General features: G+C 46.9%; 1 protein-coding gene across 2 annotated transcripts in view; it reads left to right on the top strand.

Annotated features, from left to right (window-relative positions):
• The window catches only part of ARHGAP35 (Rho GTPase activating protein 35), a 36,922-nt gene extending 14,694 nt beyond the window's left edge, over positions 1-22,228 (top strand). The window contains exons 2-7 of one of the 2 annotated variants that reach the window (XM_083160394.1): positions 3,090-7,010; positions 12,213-12,357; positions 12,674-12,751; positions 12,837-12,968; positions 20,215-20,320; positions 21,014-22,228. In XM_083160394.1, the coding sequence (XP_083016520.1) occupies positions 3,327-7,010; positions 12,213-12,357; positions 12,674-12,751; positions 12,837-12,968; positions 20,215-20,320; positions 21,014-21,269 (4,401 nt within the window). In that variant the 5' untranslated portion in view covers positions 3,090-3,326 and the 3' untranslated portion in view covers positions 21,270-22,228. Of the gene's footprint in view, positions 1-3,089; positions 7,011-12,212; positions 12,364-12,673; positions 12,752-12,836; positions 12,969-20,214; positions 20,321-21,013 lie in introns of both variants that reach the window. The other variant, XM_083160393.1, reaches the window with a different exon arrangement.
• The last annotated feature ends 386 nt before the right edge of the window (positions 22,229-22,614 follow it).

Raw genomic sequence — 22,614 nt, 5'->3', positions numbered from 1 at the left:
TCCTGTGACGGGGGGCTATCCTTCTGTATATCCCATGCTAGTATACATTGGTGTACTGCCTGTGACGGGTGCTATCCTTCTGTATATTCCATGCTAGTATACATTGGTGTACTGTCCTGTGACAGGTGCTATCCTTCTGTATATCCCATGCTAGTATACATTGGTGTACTGTCCTGTGACGGGGGGCTATCCTTATGTATATCCCACGCTAGTATACTTTGGTGTACTGTCCTGTGACGGGTGCTATCCTTATGTATATCCCACGCAAGTATACATTGGTGTACTGTCCTGTGACGGGGGGCTATCCTTATGTATATCCCATGCAAGTATACATTGGTGTACTGTCCTGTGATGGGGGGCTATCCTTCTGTATATCCCATGCAAGTATACATTGGTGTACTGTCCTGTGACGGGGGGCTATCCTTCTGTATATCCCATGCAATTATACATTGGTGTACTGTCCTGTGATGGGGTGCTATCCTTCTGTATATCCCATGCAATTATACATTGGTGTACTGTCCTGTGATGGCGTGCTATCCTTCTGTATATCCCATGCTAGTATACATTGGTGTACTGTCCTGTGACGGGGGGCTATCCTTCTGTATATCCCATGCAATTATACATTGGTGTACTGTCCTGTGATGGGGTGCTATCCTTCTGTATATCCCATGCTAGTATACATTGGTGTACTGTCCCGTGACGGGGGGCTATCCTTCTGTATATCCCATGCAAGTTTACATTGGTGTACTGTCCTGTGACGGGGTGCTATCCTTATGTATATCCCACGCTAGTATACATTGGTGTACTGTCCTGTGACGGGTGCTATCCTTATGTATATCCCACGCTAGTATACATTGGTGTACTGTCCTGTGACGGGGGGGCTATCTTTCTGTATATCCCATGCTAGTATACATTGGTGTACTGTCCTGTGACGGGGGGCTATCCTTATGTATATCCCACGCTAGTATACTTTGGTGTACTGTCCTGTGACGGGTGCTATCCTTATGTATATCCCACGCAAGTATACATTGGTGTACTGTCCTGTGACGGGTGCTATCCTTCTGTATATCCCATGTAAGTATACATTGGTGTACTGTCCTGTGACGGGTGCTATCCTTCTGTATATCCCACGCTAGTATACATTGGTGTACTGCCTGTGACGGGTGCTATCCTTCTGTATATCCCACGCTAGTATACATTGGTGTACTGTCCTGTGACGGGTGCTATCCTTCTGTATATCCCATGTAAGTATACATTGGTGTACTGTCCTGTGACGGGTGCTATCCTTCTGTATAGCCCTTGCAAGTATACATTGGTGTACTGTCCTGTGACGGGGGGCTATCCTTCTGTATATCCCATGTAAGTATACATTGGTGTACTGTCCTGTGATGGGTGCTATACTTCTGTATAGCCCATGCAAGTATACATTGGTGTACTGTCCTGTGACGGGTGCTATCCTTCTGTATAGCCCTTGCAAGTATACATTGGTGTACTGTCCTGTGACGGGTGCTATCCTTATGTATATCCCACGCTAGTATACATTGGTGTACTGTCCTGTGACGGGGTGCTATCCTTATGTATATCCCACGCTAGTATACATTGGTGTACTGTCCTGTGACGGGTGCTATCCTTATGTATATCCCACGCTAGTATACATTTGTGTACTGTCCTGTGACGGGGGGGCTATCTTTCTGTATATCCCATGCTAGTATACATTGGTGTACTGTCCTGTGACGGGTGCTATCCTTCTGTATATCCCACGCTAGTATACATTGGTGTACTGTCCTGTGACGGGGTGCTATCCTTATGTATATCCCACGCTAGTATACATTGGTGTACTGTCCTGTGACGGGTGCTATCCTTATGTATATCCCACGCTAGTATACATTGGTGTACTGTCCTGTGACGGGGTGCTATCCTTATGTATATCCCACGCTAGTATACATTGGTGTACTGTCCTGTGACGGGTGCTATCCTTATGTATATCCCATGCAAGTATACATTGGTGTACTGTCCTGTGACGGGTGCTATCCTTATGTATATCCCACGCTAGTATACATTGGTGTACTGTCCTGTGACTGGGTGCTATCCTTCTGTATATCCCATGCAAGTATACATTGGTGTACTGTCCTGTGATGGGGGGCTATCCTTCTGTATATCCCATGCAAGTATACATTGGTGTACTGTCCTGTGACGGGGGGCTATCCTTCTGTATATCCCATGCAAGTATACATTGGTGTACTGTCCTGTGACGGGGGGCTATCCTTCTGTATATCCAATGCAAGTATACATTGGTGTACTGTCCTGTGACGGGTGCTATCCTTATGTATATCCCACGCTAGTATACATTTGTGTACTGTCCTGTGACGGGGGGGCTATCTTTCTGTATATCCCATGCTAGTATACATTGGTGTACTGTCCTGTGATGGGGGGCTATCCTTCTGTATATCCCATGCAAGTATAAAGTCCAGCACTCTCCGATAAATCTATCTATCCTATAGATATATAGAGATATATATATATAGATATATAGAGATATATATAGATAGATAGAGAGAGAGAGAGAGAGAGAGATATATATATATATATATATATATATATATATATATATATATATATATATATATATATATATATATATATATATAGTACTTCTGTACTTTCACGGCGCCAGCATGGCGCCGCGCGTCAGAGTTCCCTTGCGGGGCTCGCTACGCTCGCCACGCTAATTAAAATCAACTCCATGCCAACATGGATAGTGTAGGTATGAACTATCCATGTTGGCATGGCGTTAACTTAGTTTATTTTACTTAGTTAGTGGCGAGCGTAACCCGGAAGTACGCGCGGCGCCATGCTGGCGCCGTGAAAGTAAAGAAGTACCATATATAGATAGATAGATATATCCATATCTATCTGAATGTGTTATTTGTGCTCATCTGTGGGTAGGGCATTAGTCTGCTCATTGTATGAGAGAATGTATTGTACATCTGTCAGTACTGTGCGACATTGTTTACGCTGTAAAGTGTAACTCTGGTTTGTCTCTCTTGTAATGTAACATTGATTTGCATTTTTCTGTCTTTCTCCTGCAGGCTACTCTGGCACCCTAGAGATGATCACCATTCATGGCTTGTGTGGGGATACGCCGCACGGAACATCGTCCCGGTAACTTGCTGTGCCCATCTCATGAGGACCACCAGTGCGTGGGAGAGAGTCCGTTCCTGATCCTTGTGTCCTGCCGTGGCTGGTCGTCTTCTCCTTGTGCATGGGGTGGCATTGCCAAGCCTCACCTCAGCAGCTGTTGATGTGGGCAGGATGAATACTGCGCCATGATGATGGCACGGAAACAAGATGTGCGTGTGCCCACCTATGGTATCAGCGTGGTGGGCCTATCTGGCACTGAGAAGGAAAAAGGCCAGTGTGGCATCGGGAAGTCATGCCTGTGCAACCGTTTTGCCCGTCCCAGTGCGGATGATTTCCACCTGGACCACACATCCGTCCTCAGCACTAGTGACTTTGGAGGCCGAGTAGTGAACAATGACCATTTCCTGTACTGGGGTGAGGTGACCCGGATGCTGGAGGATTGTGTGGAATGCAAGGTACATGTGGTCGAGCAAACAGAATTTATAGATGATCAGACGTTCCAGCCTCACCGCAGCACAGCCCTGCAGCCTTACATCAAGCGGGCGGCCTCCAGTAAACTTGCTTCTGCTGAGAAACTCATGTACTTCTGCACAGATCAGTTGGGGCTGGAGCAGGACTTTGAACAGAAACAGATGCCTGAAGGCAAGTTGCTGGTCGATGGCTTCCTACTGTGTGTAGATGTCAGTCGTGGGATGAATAGGAGCTTTGATGACCAACTGAAGTTTGTGTCCAACCTTTACACTCAATTGGCCAAGACCAAGAAGCCTATAGTCCTCGTTCTGACCAAGTGCGATGAAGGGGTAGAGCGGTATATCCGTGATGCTCATGGGTTCGCGTTGAACAAGAAGAACTTGCAGGTTGTGGAAACCTCGGCCAGGTCTAACGTGAATGTGGAACTTGCCTTTACTGCCCTTATACAGCTGATTGACAAGAGTCGTGGCAAATCCAAGATCATCCCTTACTTTGAGGCACTGAAGCAACAGAGCCATCAAATTGCATTAGCCAAGGACAAGTATGAGTGGCTGGTGGGACGCGTTGTGAAGTCTCACAATGAGACGTGGCTGAACGCTAGCCGGCGCATGCAGAGCTCCAGTGAGTATCAGGAGTATTTGTATTTGGAAGGTACAGATAAAGCGAAAAAGCTGTTCCAGCAGCACATCCAACGCCTCAAGCAGGACCATACTGAGAAGCGTCGCAAGGCTTACTTGTCCGTTCTCCCACGTGCTTTTGTTGTCCTTGTGCCTGACCTTGATGAAATAGACCTCCTGAGCTGGCCCGAAGTAGCCAAGTTGCTGGACTCCAAGCCTGACTTCTCTCAGTGGTTTGTGGTTCTTGAGGACACCCCCTGGGATCTGACTAGCCACATAGACAACATGGAAGATGAGCGCATACCTTACGATATGATGGAAACCGCTCCGGCCAGAGAGGTATACTTTAATCACCTTGAAAAACTGAGAAATGCAAGGAAAAAGGCTGAAATGAAAAAAGCTTTCAAAGAAAACCTAGGTACATCCCCATTTATCACCCCGGGGAAGCCTTGGGAGGAGGCGCGTAGCTTTATCATGAGCGAGGAGTTTTATCAGTGGTTGGAGGAACCGGTCTACATGGACATTTATAGTAAGCATCAGAAAGAGATTATCGACAAGGCTAAGGAAGAGTTCCAAGAGCTGCTGCTGGAATACTCCGAGTTATTCTACGAACTGGGATTAGATGCTAAGCCCAGCAAAGAGAAAATGGGGGTTATTCAGGACGTACTTGGCGAGGAGCAACGGTTTAAAGCTCTGCAGAAGTTACAGGCAGAGCGTGATGCTCTAATCCTCAAACACATTCACTTTGTCTATCATCCCACGAAAGACACTTGTCCTAGCAACCCTTCTTGTGTAGAGACCAAAATTGAACAACTTTTAAGCTCCAGGTGCACTTATCCTTATGAATACCTCCATAAAGACCCAAACGTGGACAGGATAAACTTGGTAATCCTTGGCAAGGATGGACTGGCTCGGGAACTGGCCAACGAGATCCGTGCCCTTTGCACCAATGACGATAAGTATGTGATTGATGGGAAGATGTATGAGTTGTCTTTGCGTCCCATTGAGGGAAATGTGCGACTCCCAGTAAATTCATTTCAGACTACAACTTTCATGCCTCATGGATGCCTCTGCCTTTACAACTCTAAAGAGTCTTTGTCGTACGTGATAGAAAGTATTGAGAAGAACAGAGAGTCCAGTCTTGGGCGGAAGGAAAACCACTTGCTCAACTTGCCCCTCACGTTAATACTAGTAAACCGGCGGGGTGACACAAGTGGCGAAACGGCGCACAGCCTCATTCAACAGGGCAAGCAGATAGCAAGCAAACTGCAGTGTGTCTTCTTAGACGCAGCCTCAACGGGCTTGGGATATGGGCGCAACATAAACGAGAAGCAGATAAGTCAGATACTGCTGCGTATCCTTCTCGATTCCAAAAGGAATCTCAACCTTGTTAGCTCCTCGCCCAGTATCAAGGACCTGGTGGACTGTGACCTTCGGATAGTCATGTGTCTGATGTGTGGCGATCCCTTCAATATGGAGGAGGTGCTTAATGCTCTCAAGCCTCACACTTATCGCCCATCACAGTTTGGAGTTGGCGGCTCTGTGGTACTGGACTTGCCCATAGGTAGTCAGAAGCGCCGGCTGGAGCTGCTTATCTTGTCCTATCACGCCTCCTTTAACATTCGCAAGACACGACTGGTACACGGCTACATGGTTTTCTATGCAGCTAAGCGTCGTGCCTCATTGGCTATGTTGCGTGCCTTTCTGTGCGAAGTGCAAGACATCGTTCCTGTACAGCTGGTTGCCTTGACAGAGGGCCCAGTGACGCTCTTGGACAATGTGACAAGAGACCAACTGACAGAAGGAGAAGAGATCGCCCAAGATATTGATGGTAAATTCTTGATATTGCAATATGGGCAGGCCCAACCCAAGCTGGACATATTCTACTCCTTCTTTAAGGATGTGGTGGAAAAGAAAGTCATCATTGAAGCCTCGCACATGTATGATAACACAGCAGAAGCATGTAGCACCACCGAGGAGGTTTTCAGTTCACCTCGGGCAGGTTCTCCTCTTTGCAATTCCCACATGCCTGACTCTGAGGAGGACCTAGACCCATCGCCTCAACATATTCTACCTAGGGATGATATCGGCAAGGCTGCACCTTCTAGAGACCTTTCAAAATTGACCAGAGAGTTGGAGGACAGTGAGAGTCTTCCGTTCATCTCAGTCATGAACGCCACCTTAGAGAGCAAATACAACAACAAGGTACCTCCACCCCTCAAACCAAAGCCTCCTATTCCGTTTGAAATTTCCAAATCTGATCTATCCTACCTAGACCCCGGGTCCCGTGATGGGCACAGGAGGTCTTTGACGTCTATCACCTGGCCCCCATCAGAAGCCTTTGACCCTTCGGACTATGCTGAACCTATGGATTCAGTAGTTAAGCCAAGGAATCAGGAAGAGAACATTTACTCTGTGCCTCACGACAGCACCCAAGGAAAAATAATTACTATTCGAAACACTAACAAGCCACAGTCCAATGGCAGTGGCAATGGTTCTGACAGCGACATGGACACCAATTCTCTGGAGCGAGCACGGAAAGCATCCATAGTGACCAAACCAGTCCTGTACCGGACCAAGTGTGCCAAACTCGGCAAGTTCTCCAGCTATCGGAGTAGCTTCAGTGTGGGCAGTGACGATGAACTGGGGCCAATAAGGAAGAAAGAGGAGGAAGCTGGAACTCAAGGACCAAAGGGGGACAACACTACAAATACCTATGAGGCGGATGGCGAGGATCCCCGAAGGAGGAATATCCTGCGCAGTCTTAGGAGAACCACTAAGGTATTGTGGGTGTACGCAGATCAGTTATAACAGACATAGAGGTAGGAGGGTCCTGCTCGCAGGATTACACTGTATAGGGAAATAGGAGGGTGATATATGAGGATAAGTGCTACATATTGCAGTAATAAGATGTGACTGGGGAATAACAGACATAGAGGTAGGAGGGTCCTGCTCGCAGGCTTACACTATATAGGGAAATAGGAGTGTGATACATGAGGATAAGTGCTACATATTACAGTTATAAGATGTGACTGGGGAATAACAGACATAGAGGTAGGAGGGTCCTGCTCGCAGGCTTACACTATAGGGAAATAGGAGGGTGATATATGAGGATAAGTGCTACATATTGCAGTAATAAGATGTGACTGGGGAATAACAGACATAGAGGTAGGAGGGTCCTGCTCGCAGGCTTACACTATATAGGGAAATAGGAGGGTGATATATGAGGATAAGTGCTACATATTGCAGTAATAAGATGTGACTGGGGAATAACAGACATAGAGGTAGGAGGGACCTGCTCGCAGGCTTACACTATATAGGGAAATAGGAGTGTGATACATGAGGATAAGTGCTACATATTGCAGTAATAAGATGTGACTGGGGAATAACAGGCATAGAGGTAGGAGGGACCTGCTCGCAGGCTTACACTATATAGGGAAATAGGAGGGTGATACATGAGGATAAGTGCTACATATTGCAGTAATAAGATGTGACTGGGGAATAACAGACATAGAGGTAGGAGGGTCCTGCTCGCAGGATTACACTATATAGGGAAATAGGAGGGTGATATATGAGGATAAGTGCTACATATTGCAGTAATAAGATGTGACTGGGGAATAACAGACATAGAGGTAGGAGGGTCCTGCTCGCAGGCTTACACTATATAGGGAAATAGGAGCGTGATACATGAGGATAAGTGCTACATATTGCAGTAATAAGATGTGACTGGGGAATAACAGACATAGAGGTAGGAGGGTCCTGCTCGCAGGATTACACTGTATAGGGAAATAGGAGGGTGATATATGAGGATAAGTGCTACATATTGCAGTAATAAGATGTGACTGGGGAATAACAGACATAGAGGTAGGAGGGCCCTGCTCGCAGGCTTACACTGTATAGGGAGATAGGAGCGTGATACATGAGGATAAGTGCTACACATTGCAGTAATAAGATGTGACTGGGGAATAACAGACATAGAGGTAGGAGGGTCCTGCTCGCAGGCTTACACTGTATAGGGAGATAGGAGTGTGATACATGAGGATAAGTGCTACATATTGCAGTAATAAGATGTGACTGGGGAATAACAGACATAGAGGTAGGAGGGCCCTGCTCGCAGGATTACACTATATAGGGAAATAGGAGTATGATACATGAGGATAAGTGCTACATATTGCAGTAATAAGATGTGACTGGGGAATAACAGACATAGAGGTAGGAGGGTCCTGCTCGCAGGCTTACACTATATAGGGAAATAGGAGTGTGATACATGAGGATAAGTGCTACATATTGCAGTTATAAGATGTGACTGGGGAATAACAGGCATAGAGGTAGGAGGGACCTGCTCGCAGGCTTACACTATAGGGAAATAGGAGTGTGATACATGAGGATAAGTGCTACATATTGCAGTAATAAGATGTGACTGGGGAATAACAGACATAGAGGTAGGAGGGACCTGCTCGCAGGCTTACACTATATAGGGAAATAGGAGTGTGGTACATGAGGATAAGTGCTACATATTGCAGTAATAAGATGTGACTGGGGAATAACAGACATAGAGGTAGGAGGGTCCTGCTCGCAGGCTTACACTATATAGGGAAATAGGAGGGTTATACATGAGGATAAGTGCTACATATTGCAGTAATAAGATGTGACTGGGGAATAACAGACATAGAGGTAGGAGGGTCCTGCTCGCAGGCTTACACTATATAGGGAAATAGGAGTGTGATACATGAGGATAAGTGCTACATATTGCAGTAATAAGATGTGACTGGGGAATAACAGACATAGAGGTAGGAGGGACCTGCTCACAGGCTTACACTATAGGGAAATAGGAGTGTGATACATGAGGATAAGTGCTACATATTGCAGTAATAAGATGTGACTGGGGAATAACAGACATAGAGGTAGGAGGGTCCTGCTCGCAGGCTTACACTATATAGGGAAATAGGAGTGTGATACATGAGGATAAGTGCTACATATTGCAGTTATAAGATGTGACTGGGGAATAACAGGCATAGAGGTAGGAGGGACCTGCTCGCAGGCTTACACTATAGGGAAATAGGAGTGTGATACATGAGGATAAGTGCTACATATTGCAGTAATAAGATGTGACTGGGGTATAACAGACATAGAGGTAGGAGGGCCCTGCTCGCAGGCTTACACTATATAGGGAAATAGGAGTGTGATACATGAGGATAAGTGCTACATATTGCAGTAATAAGATGTGACTGGGGAATAACAGACATAGAGGTAGGAGGGTCCTGCTCGCAGGCTTACACTATATAGGGAAATAGGAGTGTGATACATGAGGATAAGTGCTACATATTGCAGTAATAAGATGTGACTGGGGAATAACAGACATAGAGGTAGGAGGGCCCTGCTCGCAGGCTTACACTATATAGGGAAATAGGAGGGTTATACATGAGGATAAGTGCTACATATTACAGTTATAAGATGTGACTGGGGAATAACAGGCATAGAGGTAGGAGGGACCTGCTCGCAGGCTTACACTATATAGGGAAATAGGAGTGTGATACATGAGGATAAGTGCTACATATTGCAGTAATAAGATGTGACTGGGGAATAACAGACATAGAGGTAGGAGGACCCTGCTCGCAGGCTTACACTATATAGGGAAATAGGAGTATGATACATGAGGATAAGTGCTTCATATTGCAGTAATAAGACGTGACTGGGGAATAACAGACATAGAGGTAGGAGGGCCCTGCTCGCAGGCTTACACTATATAGGGAAATAGGAGTGTGATACATGAGGATAAGTGCTACATATTGCAGTAATAAGATGTGACTGGGGAATGACAGACATAAAGGTAGGAGGGTCCTGCTCGCAGGCTTACACTATATAGGGAAATAGGAGTGTGGTTCATGAGGATAAGTGCTACATATTGCAGTAATAAGATGTGACTGGGGAATAACAGACATAGAGGTAGGAGGGCCCTGCTCACAAGCTTACACTATATAGGGAAATAGGAGTGTGGTACATGAGGATAAGTGCTACATATTGCAGTAATAAGATGTGACTGGGGAATAACAGACATAGAGGTAGGAGGGCCCTGCTCGCAGGATTACACTATAGGGAAATAGGAGTGTGATACCTGAGGATAAGTGCTACATATTGCAGTAATAAGATGTGACTGGGGAATAACAGACATAGAGGTAGGAGGGCCCTGCTCGCAGGCTTACACTATAGGGAACTAGGAGTGTGATACATGAGGATAAGTGCTACATATTGCAATAATAAGATGTGACTGGGGAATAACAGACATAGGTAGGAGGGTCCTGCTCGCAGGCTTACACTATAGGGAAATAGGGGTGTGATACATGGGGATAAGTGCTACATATTGCAGTAATAAGATGTGACTGGGGAATAACAGACATAGAGGTAGGAGGGCCCTGCTCGCAGGCTTACTCTATATAGGGAAATAGGAGTGTGGTACATGGGGATAAGTGCTACATATTACAGTAATAAGATGTGACTGGGGAATAACAGACATAGAGGTAGGAGGGTCCTGCTCGCAGGCTTACACTATAGGGAAATAGGAGTGTGATACATGAGGATAAGTGTTACATATTGCAGTAATAAGATGTGACTGGGGAATAACAGACATAGAGGTAGGAGGGTCCTGCTCGCAGGCTTACACTGTATAGGGAAATAGGAGTGTGATACATGAGGATAAGTGCTACATATTGCAGTAATAAGATGTTACTGGGGAATAACAGATGTGACTGGGGAATAACAGACATAGAGGTAGGAGGGCAGAAGTGTTGCATACCCTCTATATGACACACAATGTTGTACTTTGCAGCACAGTTGGTACTAGTGTTTTTCCCTTTGTGTGCTCTTAGTTGCGCACTGTGTACATATAGAGTGCTGTGTGATCAGGATGAGTACAACCATTACTGGTATAATCAGACCACTCTCCAGTATTCATGTCACCTTGAAGCCAACAATATTGTAGTGAGAAACAAATTGAAAATTTGGTACTCTTTACCTAGAAGGGCGCCCACGATTTTGATCGTGTGCATCGTTAGTAAAAAAAAAATCGCGTCGGTGGCATCGCTTGCGACCAAAAAATCACATGCGATGCGACCGACGCGATGCCCGCGATTTCCCATAGGGAACAATGTTAAATGTCCCAATTGACCCGATTTTCCATAGGAAACCATATTAAATGGGCCACAAAGGCCAAATAGGCACCCTGAAGTGTGAAATGGCCACCCCAATTGTTAACGCCACCCCACGATCAACGTCAACCCGAAGCGTGGCGAGCGGCGGCGTTACGCGTCCTTCGACCTTTTCATACACCCACTATCCACGTCGGCGTGGAGTTGAGAATAGAAAGTGTGGCGAGCAACCGAGCCCGAAGCGTGGCGAGCGGACAGCTGTGAAGCCCGCGAGGGGACGCGTATACCTGTGAAGGTGTCCGCGTCCCCTCGCGGGGATCGCTGCGCTCGCCACACTATTCTATTCTCAACTCCACGCCGACGTGGATAGTGGGGGTATGAAAAGGTCGTAGGACGCGTACCGCCGCCCCTCGTAGGCTCGCTGAGCTCGCCACGCTTCGGGTTGACGTTGATCGTGGGGTGGCGTTAACAATTGTGGGGGCCATTTCACACTTCAGGGGGACTATTTGGCCTCTGTGGGCCATTTAACATTGTTTCCTATGGAAAAATCGGGTCAATTGAGACATTGAACAGGAAAATCGGGTCAATTGAGACATTTAACATTGTTCCCTATGGGAAATCGCGGGCATCGCGTCAGTTGCATCGCATGCGATTTTTTTAGTGCATTCAATGCCCGCGATGGGCGCCCTTCTAGGTAAAGAGTACCGAAAATGTTTAGGGCATCACCCTACAAAGGACTAGGCGTGCTCTCCTGTATGTGATGTATGTGCACCATTACTCTGGGTATCATTGTGGCGCTGTCGATGTTAGTAACACCCATTTCCTTTCTGCCACCTAGAAACGGGCACCCAAGCCTCGTCCCTCCCTGACCAAACAGACGTGGGAGAGCAACTACTTTGGGATGCCGCTTGCCACCGTTGTGAGTGTGGACAGGCCCATCCCTGTGTTTATCGAGAAGTGCGTGGAGTACATTGAGGCGACGGGTGAGGGTGTGTTCGTGCTTCCATTCTCTAGCATGCGTGGGCTGCCTGACAGCAGGTTCCCCACTGTTATAGCGCACGCCTGGGGCGCAGAGCGCATAGAACTGATCACCGGGGATCCCCACCGTGCACGATCCGCACACTCCTTATAGATCATGTTTTCAGCACGTGGCACCTCAGGGGTATTACAAGTAGTAAGTGGGAATTGGCTCACGAATGGGGTGTCATTGTAACCATACACACGGGCGGCTGGGGCAGCTGAGCGCTGCGTAGGACGTATACGCTGAGTGCTGCACCCTAACTCTGTCCTGTCCCGCAGGGATGACCACTGAGGGCATCTATCGCGTTAGCGGCAACAAGTCAGAAATGGATTCTCTGCAGAGACAGTTTGATCAAGGTGAGCATGACCTATAATCTCATTGTCACGTAGAGTCTGCCCTCCCGCCCCTGGGGTTACCCCTGACGTCTCATTTATCCCGCAGATCATAATCTGGACCTGGCGGAGAAGGATTTCACCGTGAACACGGTTGCCGGAGCCCTGAAGAGTTTCTTTGCAGAGCTGCCCGATCCTCTGGTTCCATACGCAGTGCAGTCTGAGCTGGTGGAGGCATACAGTAAGATGTTCTGCTGCGTAGTGCTGCCTTAGGCTGTAGCTCTGTGCTGTGAACAGACCGATTGGGGGATGTCAGTATCTTGAATCCGGCTGTCAACGTGGTGGTAATGCTTTGTACCTGCTCTGGATGTAGAACTGTAAATATGATGGTCAAACGTTACTACCATGTCATCGTGCCAGGATGGATGTACCGATGTCTTCCTTGTAATAGATCATGCACTAATTGCAGCAATCACCCCCCCCCCCCCCCCTTATCAGCCATGTGAGGAACGGCTCCAGGTCATAATCTGTGTTCATCGGATGACTGTCATAGTAACATAGTAATTAAGGCTGAAAAAATACGTTTCCGGCTAGTTTTCCACGTCCCCTCGTGGGGCTCGCTTCGCTCGCCATGCTTCGGCTCGCCACACTTTAGAAAATCAACTACACACCGAAGAGGATAGTGGGGATATGAACAGGTCGGGAGGACGCATACCAATTCCCCTCGACGGGGCTCGCCACGCTTCGGGCTGACGTGGATAGTGGGGGTGTGCTAAATCGCATCGCAGATCAAATCGTATACAAATATCCCAGGCAATTTGCATACAATCCGCTGGGAAGTGCCTCCGTGGAACTTCACAAGTACCTAAGACCTTTTACTAACTTAGTCGCCCTTCTCTGTACCTTTTCAAGTTCATTTATGTCCTTCCTAAGGTGCGGTGCCCAGAACTGAACACAATATTCCAAGTGTGGTCTCACCAGTGCCTTGGTGGCATCCCTTGAATCCATATCATTTTTAATGCATGCCAGTGTCCGGTTTGCTTTTGCTTCTGTACTTGAGCAGTTTGCCATATTACCTAATTTTTGATCTATGATGACCCCCAAGTTCTTCTCTACAGCAGAATTCCCTATAAAATCTCCATTAAGCCTGTAAGTTCATTTTTGTTCCCATAATGAATTACTTTACATTTTTAAATGTTAAACTGCGTTTTTCCACCTTTCTGCCCACCTTTCCAGTTTATTGAAGTCACTTTGTCATCCGCAAATATTGCTATTTTACTCACTATTGCTGCTTTTAGACCGCAAAACTGGCTTTGACCCTGTATTTGGAAACGTTTCCAAAAACGGGTCTGCCAGGTAAAACCCCTTTCACACCGCATCTCTTAAATGGTATATTACCGTTAAGTGCGTTTTTTTGACACTGGCAGACCCGTTTTTGGAAACTTTCCAAAAACAGGGTCAAAGCCAGTCTTCAGCGCGTGCCGCCCCCGCTCCCCCGGGGGTTAACACCCCCAAATCCCCCCACCCCAGGGCTAACACCCCCCCTTTCCTCCCTGTGCAGCCGGTACCTCCGTTGCGTGATCCGGCACTGCAGTTGGTTGGGGAAGCACTTATGAAAAAAAGCGTCTTTCAGAAAATGGCTGCCCCATAGGAAAACCTGTTTTAAAAAACTGTCTTTCGTATGGGGGCAGCCATTTTCCGATAGTCACTTTTCTTATAAGAAAAGTGACTTTCGGAAAATGGCTGCCCCCATACGAAAGGCAGTTTTTAAAACAGGTTTTCCTATGGGGCAGCCATTTTCTGAAAGACGCTTTTTTTTCATAAGTGCTTCCCCGACCATACTTCACTGCCGGGATCCACAACGAAGGTACCGGCTGCACGGCGGGTGTCGACACACACGCCGCGTGGGGGGGTGTCGACACATGCGCGGCGGGGGGCGGCTTCAGTGCTGCGAATATTTAATGAGTGCTCATTAAATATTTGCTGCTCTGAATTTAGGACCCAGCTCATTGGCTGGGTCCTAAATACCGTTTCAGACCTGATTTTGATGCAAAAACCGGGTCTGAAACGGGTAGGACCCTCCATTTTAACCGTTTTACAAAATCGGCTTTTGTAAAACGGTTAAGGGGTCCTGCACCTTTCAGACCGCACAGATTACCGTTTTAAAACGGTAAAAAACCGGCAATATACCGTTTACAAAGTGCGGTCTGAAAGGGGCATATGTCTCTTTCAATATCATTAATGAATATATTAAACAAGGTGGGTCCCAATATTGAACCTTGTGGGACTCCACTTTGAACCTTACCCCAGCTGAAGTATATACCACCACTCTCTGTCCCCGATTTGTGCAACCAGTTTTTAATCCAATTTCAATTTTTTATCTCCTAACCCCTAAATTACCTAGTCTCATTGATGACCTTTTATAATGCACTGTGTCAAAAGCTTTAGCGAAATCAAGCAGTATTACATCAACGGATTTCCTAAGTTCAGCCCCCTACTGATTTCCTCATAGAAGCTAATTTAAATTAGTCTGACATGATCTATTTTTGACGTACCCATGCTGAGCCTTACTTATCACTTTCTCCTGTTCTAAGAAATGTTGGATACTATCTCTTATTATTCCTTCTAATATTTTCCCCACAATGGATGTAAGGCTGACCGGTCAGGGTTAGTTTTGCTACCTTTCCTCCATATTGGTACTACGTTAGCTATGCGCCAGTCCATTGGTACCATCCCCGAGTTTATTGATCCCCCGAATATCTGATATAATGGCAGTGCTATGACAGAACTCAATTCTTTTAGTATCCTAGGGTGTATTTCGTCCGTGCCAGGAGATTTGTTACTATTTAGGTTCTGTAATCTATTTTTGACTATTTCCTCACTCAAACATACAGTTTCGGAGCAATCAAGAGCCGAGCATTTAATCTGTGGAGATCATCTGAAGATTCTCCCTTATAAATACGAAGCAAAAAATTCATTGAATAATTCTGCTTTCCCTTTTCCTTCTATTACCAGGTTTCCTGCTTATTTTTTAGTGGGCCGAAATTTTCCTTCCTTAACCGTTTCCCGTTTATATAACTGTAGAATTTTTGGGATTAGATTTGCGATCTGACGCTATTTTACGTTCAGTCACTAATTTATCCATCTTGATTGTGTTACACATTTCTTATTACATCCTTTATATGCGGCACATGATTTGGGTGTCCCATTTTGTTTAAACGCTTTGAATGCCCTCTTTTTTAGCTATTTCACATATGACTTTGCTGTTAAGCCACATAGGTTTCCTTCTGACATTTGTTCTTTTAATTTACCCTAGGAATATATTTATCAGTGCCCTCCAGCAGTATTATTACCCTAGGAATACATTTATCAGTGCCCTCCAGCAATATTATTTACCCTAGGAATACATTTATCAGTGCCCTCCAGCAGTATTATTTACCCTAGGAATACATTTATCAGTGCCCCCCAGCAGTATTATTTACCCTAGGAATACATTTATCAGTGCCCTCCAGCAGTATTATTTACCCTAGGAATATATTTATCAGTGCCCTCCAGCAATATTATTTACCCTAGGAATACATTTATTCAGTGCCCTCCAGCAGTATTATTTACCCTAGGAATATATTTATCAGTGCCCTCCAGCAATATTATTTACCCTAGGAATACATTTATCAGTGCCCTCCAGCAGTAATGTTTACCCTAGAATACATTTATCAGTGCCCTCCAGCAGTATTATTTACCCTAGGAATACATTTATCAGTGCCCTCCAGCAGTATTATTTACCCTAGAATATATTTATCAGTGCCCTCCAGCAGTATTATTTACCCTAGGAATACATTTATCAGTGCCCTCCAGCAGTATTATTTACCCTAGAATACATTTATCAGTGCCCTCCAGCAGTATTATTTACCCTAGGAATACATTTATCAGTGCCCTCCAGCAGTATTATTTACCCTAGGAATACATTTATCAGGGCCCTCCAGCAGTATTATTTACCCTAGGAATACATTTATCAGTGCCCTCCAGCAGTATTATTTACCCTAGAATACATTTATCAGTGCCCTCCAGCAGTATTATTTACCCTAGGAATATATTTATCAGTGCCCTCCAGCAGTATTATTTACCCTAGAATACATTTATCAGTGCCCTCCAGCAGTATTATTTACCCTAGAATACATTTATCAGTGCCCTCCAGCAGTATTATTTACCCTAGGAATACATTTATCAGTGCCCTCCAGCAGTATTATTTACCCTAGGAATACATTTATCAGTGCCCTCCAGCAGTATTATTTACCCTAGGAATACATTTATCAGTGCCCTCCAGCAGTATTATTTACCCTAGGAATACATTTATCAGTGCCCTCCAGCAGTATTATTTACCCTAGGAATACATTTATCAGTGCCCCCCAGCAGTATTATTTACCCTAGGAATACATTTATCAGTGCCCTCCAGCAGTATTATTTACCCTAGGAATACATTTATCAGGCCCTCCAGGCAGTATTATTTACCCTAGGAATACATTTAATCAGTGCCCTCCAGCAGTATTATTTACCCTAGGAATATATTTATCAGGGCCCTCCAGCAGTATTATTTACCCTAGGAATACATTTATCAGTGCCCTCCAGCAGTATTATTTACCCTAGGAATACATTTATCAGGGCCCTCCAGCAGTATTATATACCCTAGGAATACATTTATCAGTGCCCTCCAGCAGTATTATTTACCCTAGGAATACATTTATCAGTGCCCTCCAGCAGTATTATTTACCCTAGGAATACATTTATCAGGGCCCTCCAGCAGTATTATTTACCCTAGGAATACATTTATCAGGGCCCTTCAGCAGTATTATTTACCCTAGGAATACATTTATCAGTGCCCCCCAGCAGTATTATTTACCCTAGGAATACATTTATCAGTGCCCTCCAGCAGTATTATTTACCCTAGGAATACATTTATCAGTGCCCTCCAGCAGTATTATTTACCCTAGGAATATATTTATCAGTGCCCTCCAGCAGTATTATTTACCCTAGGAATATATTTATCAGGGCCCTCCAGCAGTATTAATTACCCTAGGAATACATTTATCAGTGCCCTCCAGCAGTATTATTTACCCTAGGAATACATTTATCAGGGCCCCCCAGCAGTATTATTTATCCTAGAATACATTTATCAGGGCCCTCCAGCAGTATTATTTACCCTAGGAATACATTTATCAGTGCCCTCCAGCAGTATTATTTACCCTAGGAATACATTTATCAGTGCCCTCCAGCAGTATTATTTACCCTAGGAATACATTTATCAGTGCCCTCCAGCAGTATTATTTACCCTAGGAATACATTTATCAGTGCCCTCCAGCAGTATTATTTTTTAAGTTTGCCACCTTTTAGTAGTATCCATACCTCTAAATAATTCCTTCCAGTTTATAGACTTTAAGGACTCCTCAATCTTACCAACGTTTGCTTTTCTGAAATTTAAGGACCAAGTTGCTCCAATATAATTATATTTGTTAAAATGTGATCATATTGTGATCACTGTTCCCCAATGTCTCCCTTATGGTTATGTTGGTAACAATGTCCCCGTTGTTGCTTATCAAGAGATCCAGGATATTTCTGGTTGGACAATAAATTGCTACAAATCGTGGTCATTCAGGGCATCCAATAAAACATTCCCCTTAGCGGTACTGGTTGACCTATCCTTCCAATGTATTTCTGGGTAGTTAGTCACCCATAATAATAATGTCCCCTAAGATGGCCGCTTTTCCCACCTGTAAAGAGGTCTTTGTCCTCCTCTGTATTTATGTTGGGTGGTTTATAAGTTTTAGCCCCTGTAATATTACCTGTGATTTCTCCCATACCGATTCTACCGACTCCATTGTTCTCTCGTTTATGTCTTCCCTTATGTATGGTTTTAAGGATGGTTTAACATATAAACAAACACCCCCCCCCTCCCTCCCCTTCTACCTAATCTGTTTTTTTTTCTAACCAGACTATGAGGCCCATTTATCAAACCATATTTGCGGCTAAATCCCCGAAAACACCCGTTTTCGGGGTTTACCCGCAAATATTAAGTATCACCTAAATGTATCAAAGGGGACCGCAGCAGGAATCTCCGATCCCTGCTGCGGTCCCCCTGCAGCGCCGCCGGCCGCATCCCCCATAGGTTTCTATGGGGGATGCGAAGCTGCCCGATGAATTAACATCGGGCAGCCCGGCATTGCACCCCTGGGCTATCGCCATTCTGGGATGGCGATAGCCTATTGTAGCCTATGGCTGCGGGATCGCACTGCGAGCGGGGCAGTGCGGTCAGCGGGGTCGGCGGGGGTCAGCGCATTACTGCGCATGCGTAGACCCCCCGGCTTCCGGGTCAGGGCTTCGCAGGGACGGGCTCCTTTCGGAGTTCTGTCCCTGCGCCCTTCTAATGATACATCCAGGTGGTATTTCACAATACCGCAATGCGATGTCCACGATGTCCGAGGTTGATAAATGCGCCCCTAAAACCTTCTATGTTATCCTCCCACTCATGTGATTCATCCCACCAAGTTTCAGTAATACCTATGAGATCAAAATCTTCCTCCAAAACTAGGATCTAGTCGTTTCCCCCCCCCCCCCCCCCCCCCCCCTGTTACATGTGTAACTAGACACCCTATGTGGGAAGAGGAGGAGCCTCTATGGTAACAGGGATTGTGGGGGGGGGGGTGTGTGTACATGTGTAACAAGGCACCCTATGTGGGAAGAGGAGGAGCCTCTATGGTAACGGATTGTGGGGGGGGGGGGGTACATGTGTAACAAGGCACCCTATGTGGGAAGAGGAGGAGCCTCTATGGTAACTGATTGTGGGGGGGGGGGGTACATGTGTAACAAGGCACCCTATGTGGGAAGAGGAGGGAGCCTCTATGGTAACTGATTGTGGGGGGGGGGGTACATGTGTAACAAGGCACCCTATGTGGGAAGAGGAGGAGCCTCTATGGTAACAGGGATTGTGGGGGGGGGTGTGTGTGTACATGTGTAACAAGGCACCCTATGTGGGAAGAGGAGGAGCCTCTATGGTAACGGATTGTGGGGGGGGGGGTACATGTGTAACAAGGCACCCTATGTGGGAAGAGGAGGAGCCTCTATGGTAACTGATTGTGGGGGGGGGGGGGTACATGTGTAACAAGGCACCCTATGTGGGAAGAGGAGGAGCCTCTATGGTAACTGATTGTGGGGGGGGGGGGGGGTACATGTGTAACAAGGCACCCTATGTGGGAAGAGGGGGAGTCTGTATGGTAACAGGAATGGGGGGGGGGGAGATGACGACGACATGCGTAACAGGACCCCTATGTGGGAATAGGGGGAGTCTGTATGGGAACAGGGATTGTAGGGGGGGGGGGTACATGTGTAACAGGACCCCCCATGTAGGAAGATGGGGAGCCTCTATGGTAAGAGGGATCTCCGTAACCTCCCGGTGTCAGTGTCTCTACTAATCCATTGTTCCTTGTGCTCTGCAGAAATCAATGACCAGGAGCAGAAACTTCAGGCCATGAAAGATCTTCTGAAAAAACTCCCCAAGGAAAACCAAGAGATCTTCAAATATGTCATCTCTCACTTGCACCGGTGAGTGGCCTGTGTCCCGAGTGTCCTCGTGGTTGTGTCATTGTCACATCTCTGTTTGGGGGCGTTGGTCTGTTTCGGTGGAGGGGGGGTTGGTCTCTTTCGTGTGGGGGGGGGGATTGGTCTCTCGTGTGGGAGGGGGATTGGTTTCTCGTGTGGGAGGGGGATTGGTCTCTTTCGTGTGGGAGGGGGATTGGTCTCTTTCGTGTGGGGAGGGGGATTGGTCTCTTTCGTGTGGGAGGGAGATTGGTCTCTTTCGTGTGGGAGGGGGATTGGTCTCTTTCGTGTGGGAGGGGGGATTGGTCTCTTTCGTGTGGGAGGGGGGTTTGGTCTCTTTCGTGTGGGAGGGGGGTTTGGTCTCTTTGTGTGGGAGGGGGGTTTGGTCTCTTTCGTGTGGGAGGGGGGTTTGGTCTCTTTCGTGTGGGAGGGGGGTTTGGTCTCTTTCCGTGTGGGGAGGGGGGTTGGTCTCTTTCGTTGGGGGGTTTGGTCTCTTTCGTTGGGGGGTTTGGTCTCTTTCGTTGGGGGGTTTGGTCTCTTTCGTTGGGGGGTTTGGTCTCTTTCGTTGGGGGTGGGGGGTTGGTCTCTTTCGTTGGGGGTTGGGTCACCTTGTGGTGGGGGGTTTTGTCTCTCCTCAGTTGGGGAGATGGTGGCACTGGTGTTTTGACTGATTGTCCTCTCCTTGTGCTTCCTCCTCAGTGTGAGCCAGCACCATCACGTGAACCTAATGACCAGTGAGAACCTGTCCATCTGTTTCTGGCCAACATTGATGCGCCCTGATTTTACCACTATGGACGCTCTGACAGCGACTCGTACCTACCAGACAATCATCGAGCTCTTCATCCACCAGTGCTCCTACTTCTTCTATCACCGCCCTCCCTTGGACCTTCCCACACCTAGCTCTCCTTCTGCTCCCCTTCTACATCAACCCTCTCCCCCCAGTCTCCTCCTCTAACTCCTGTGTCCCCATCGCAAACCCTGCTCCCCACAGATCAGAACATCCTGTGACCGTTCCCTCCATGTGCAGCTTCTAGACGCCCGGAGGCAACATTCGCCCCCTTCCCTGCCCGTTGCTGACCTCTCCTGGAGGGCCAGTGGCATTACATATGGGACCACTACAGATATGAGAGACTTGGAGTTTGAGCCGGGACTGAACCTTCGAGGGCGAGTGTGCACTTCTCTGAGAGGGGGAAGCGATATCTTGGTACATTACTGAGAGGGGGCATCCCTGGTACACTCACTGCAAGGAGATGGTGCTTGGTATGTGATCCGGTGCCCCTTGGCCACAATGTGGGGGGCTCTGATTCTGTGCTCGCTGAATGGATTTGTACAAGAATCAGTGCTCAGTCCCGATGGCACCAGCGTTACAGGAGGTGCGTGGCGTAGTCTGAGATCTGCCAGGAGCCGCACTGTGACGTGGATTATGCAGCGACGGGTCTCTCCACGGTTGTAGGACACTAATGTAATGGACACAGATACCACACTACATATCGTAGCACTTACAGATGCGGCCCGTGCGAGACTCTAGGGTTAATGGGGGCTGCATGAATTGTATGCATTGTACATTACTACACGGAAGACACTAATGTGTGACACTGGTTGGAGATTACACGCATGTTTCATGTGTTAGAGAGTTTGAACGTCGGTCTAATCACCGCTGCTTGAGCTTCTTTTGTTTTGTTTTTTTAAATAGAGGCGCCTCAGGATCTGCGTGGACTGTCGCGTACGGTTTGTGGTAACTGAACTCCTGAGGTGCAATATTGTCCCGGCTCTGCACTGAGCCTGTTATATGTACTGATAATATTTTATGTTCAAAGCAAGGCCTGATCCTCCCATACATAAAGGGTAAGACTGCACTGCCCCATCCCCATTCTAACCCAAATATCCTACTGAAAATGCCCCCCCAGTAATAGTCCCCCCACCCCCGACCTTACTGACTTCAGAATGAGTTTGCCCTCACCTACCTCTTTGTGAAGACGCTAATTATCCTTAAGTGTTATATTCCCTAATACCCGTATGACCGATTACAGTAACCGCTCTCTTCCTTCTAACGTAAGTAACCCCAAGTCAGTCGCCGACTCCCCCTCTCCCCGCCCGGGCATCCTCTGTGGGGGGCTGGGGGGTGGTCAGACTACGTCTGTGAACGAACGATTTGTATGTTAGAGCCGGGAGGTGCTTTGTAAGTGGCTGTAGAATGTATCTAGTGTGAGGCGCAGAGATCGGTGATTTAGGCTCGCTCTCGCGCTGTAGGGTTATGTTTATGTGAAGGCGCCAGAGGGAAAGTGGCGGAGACTTGTGGA

This window comes from Crinia signifera, chromosome 9 (assembly GCF_055691185.1).
Source record: "Crinia signifera chromosome 9, ASM5569118v1, whole genome shotgun sequence".
In the NCBI taxonomy this organism is placed as follows: Eukaryota; Metazoa; Chordata; class Amphibia; order Anura; family Myobatrachidae; genus Crinia; species Crinia signifera.
Note: the sequence above shows the minus strand (reverse complement) of the source record. Positions and strands in the feature narration are given on the sequence as shown.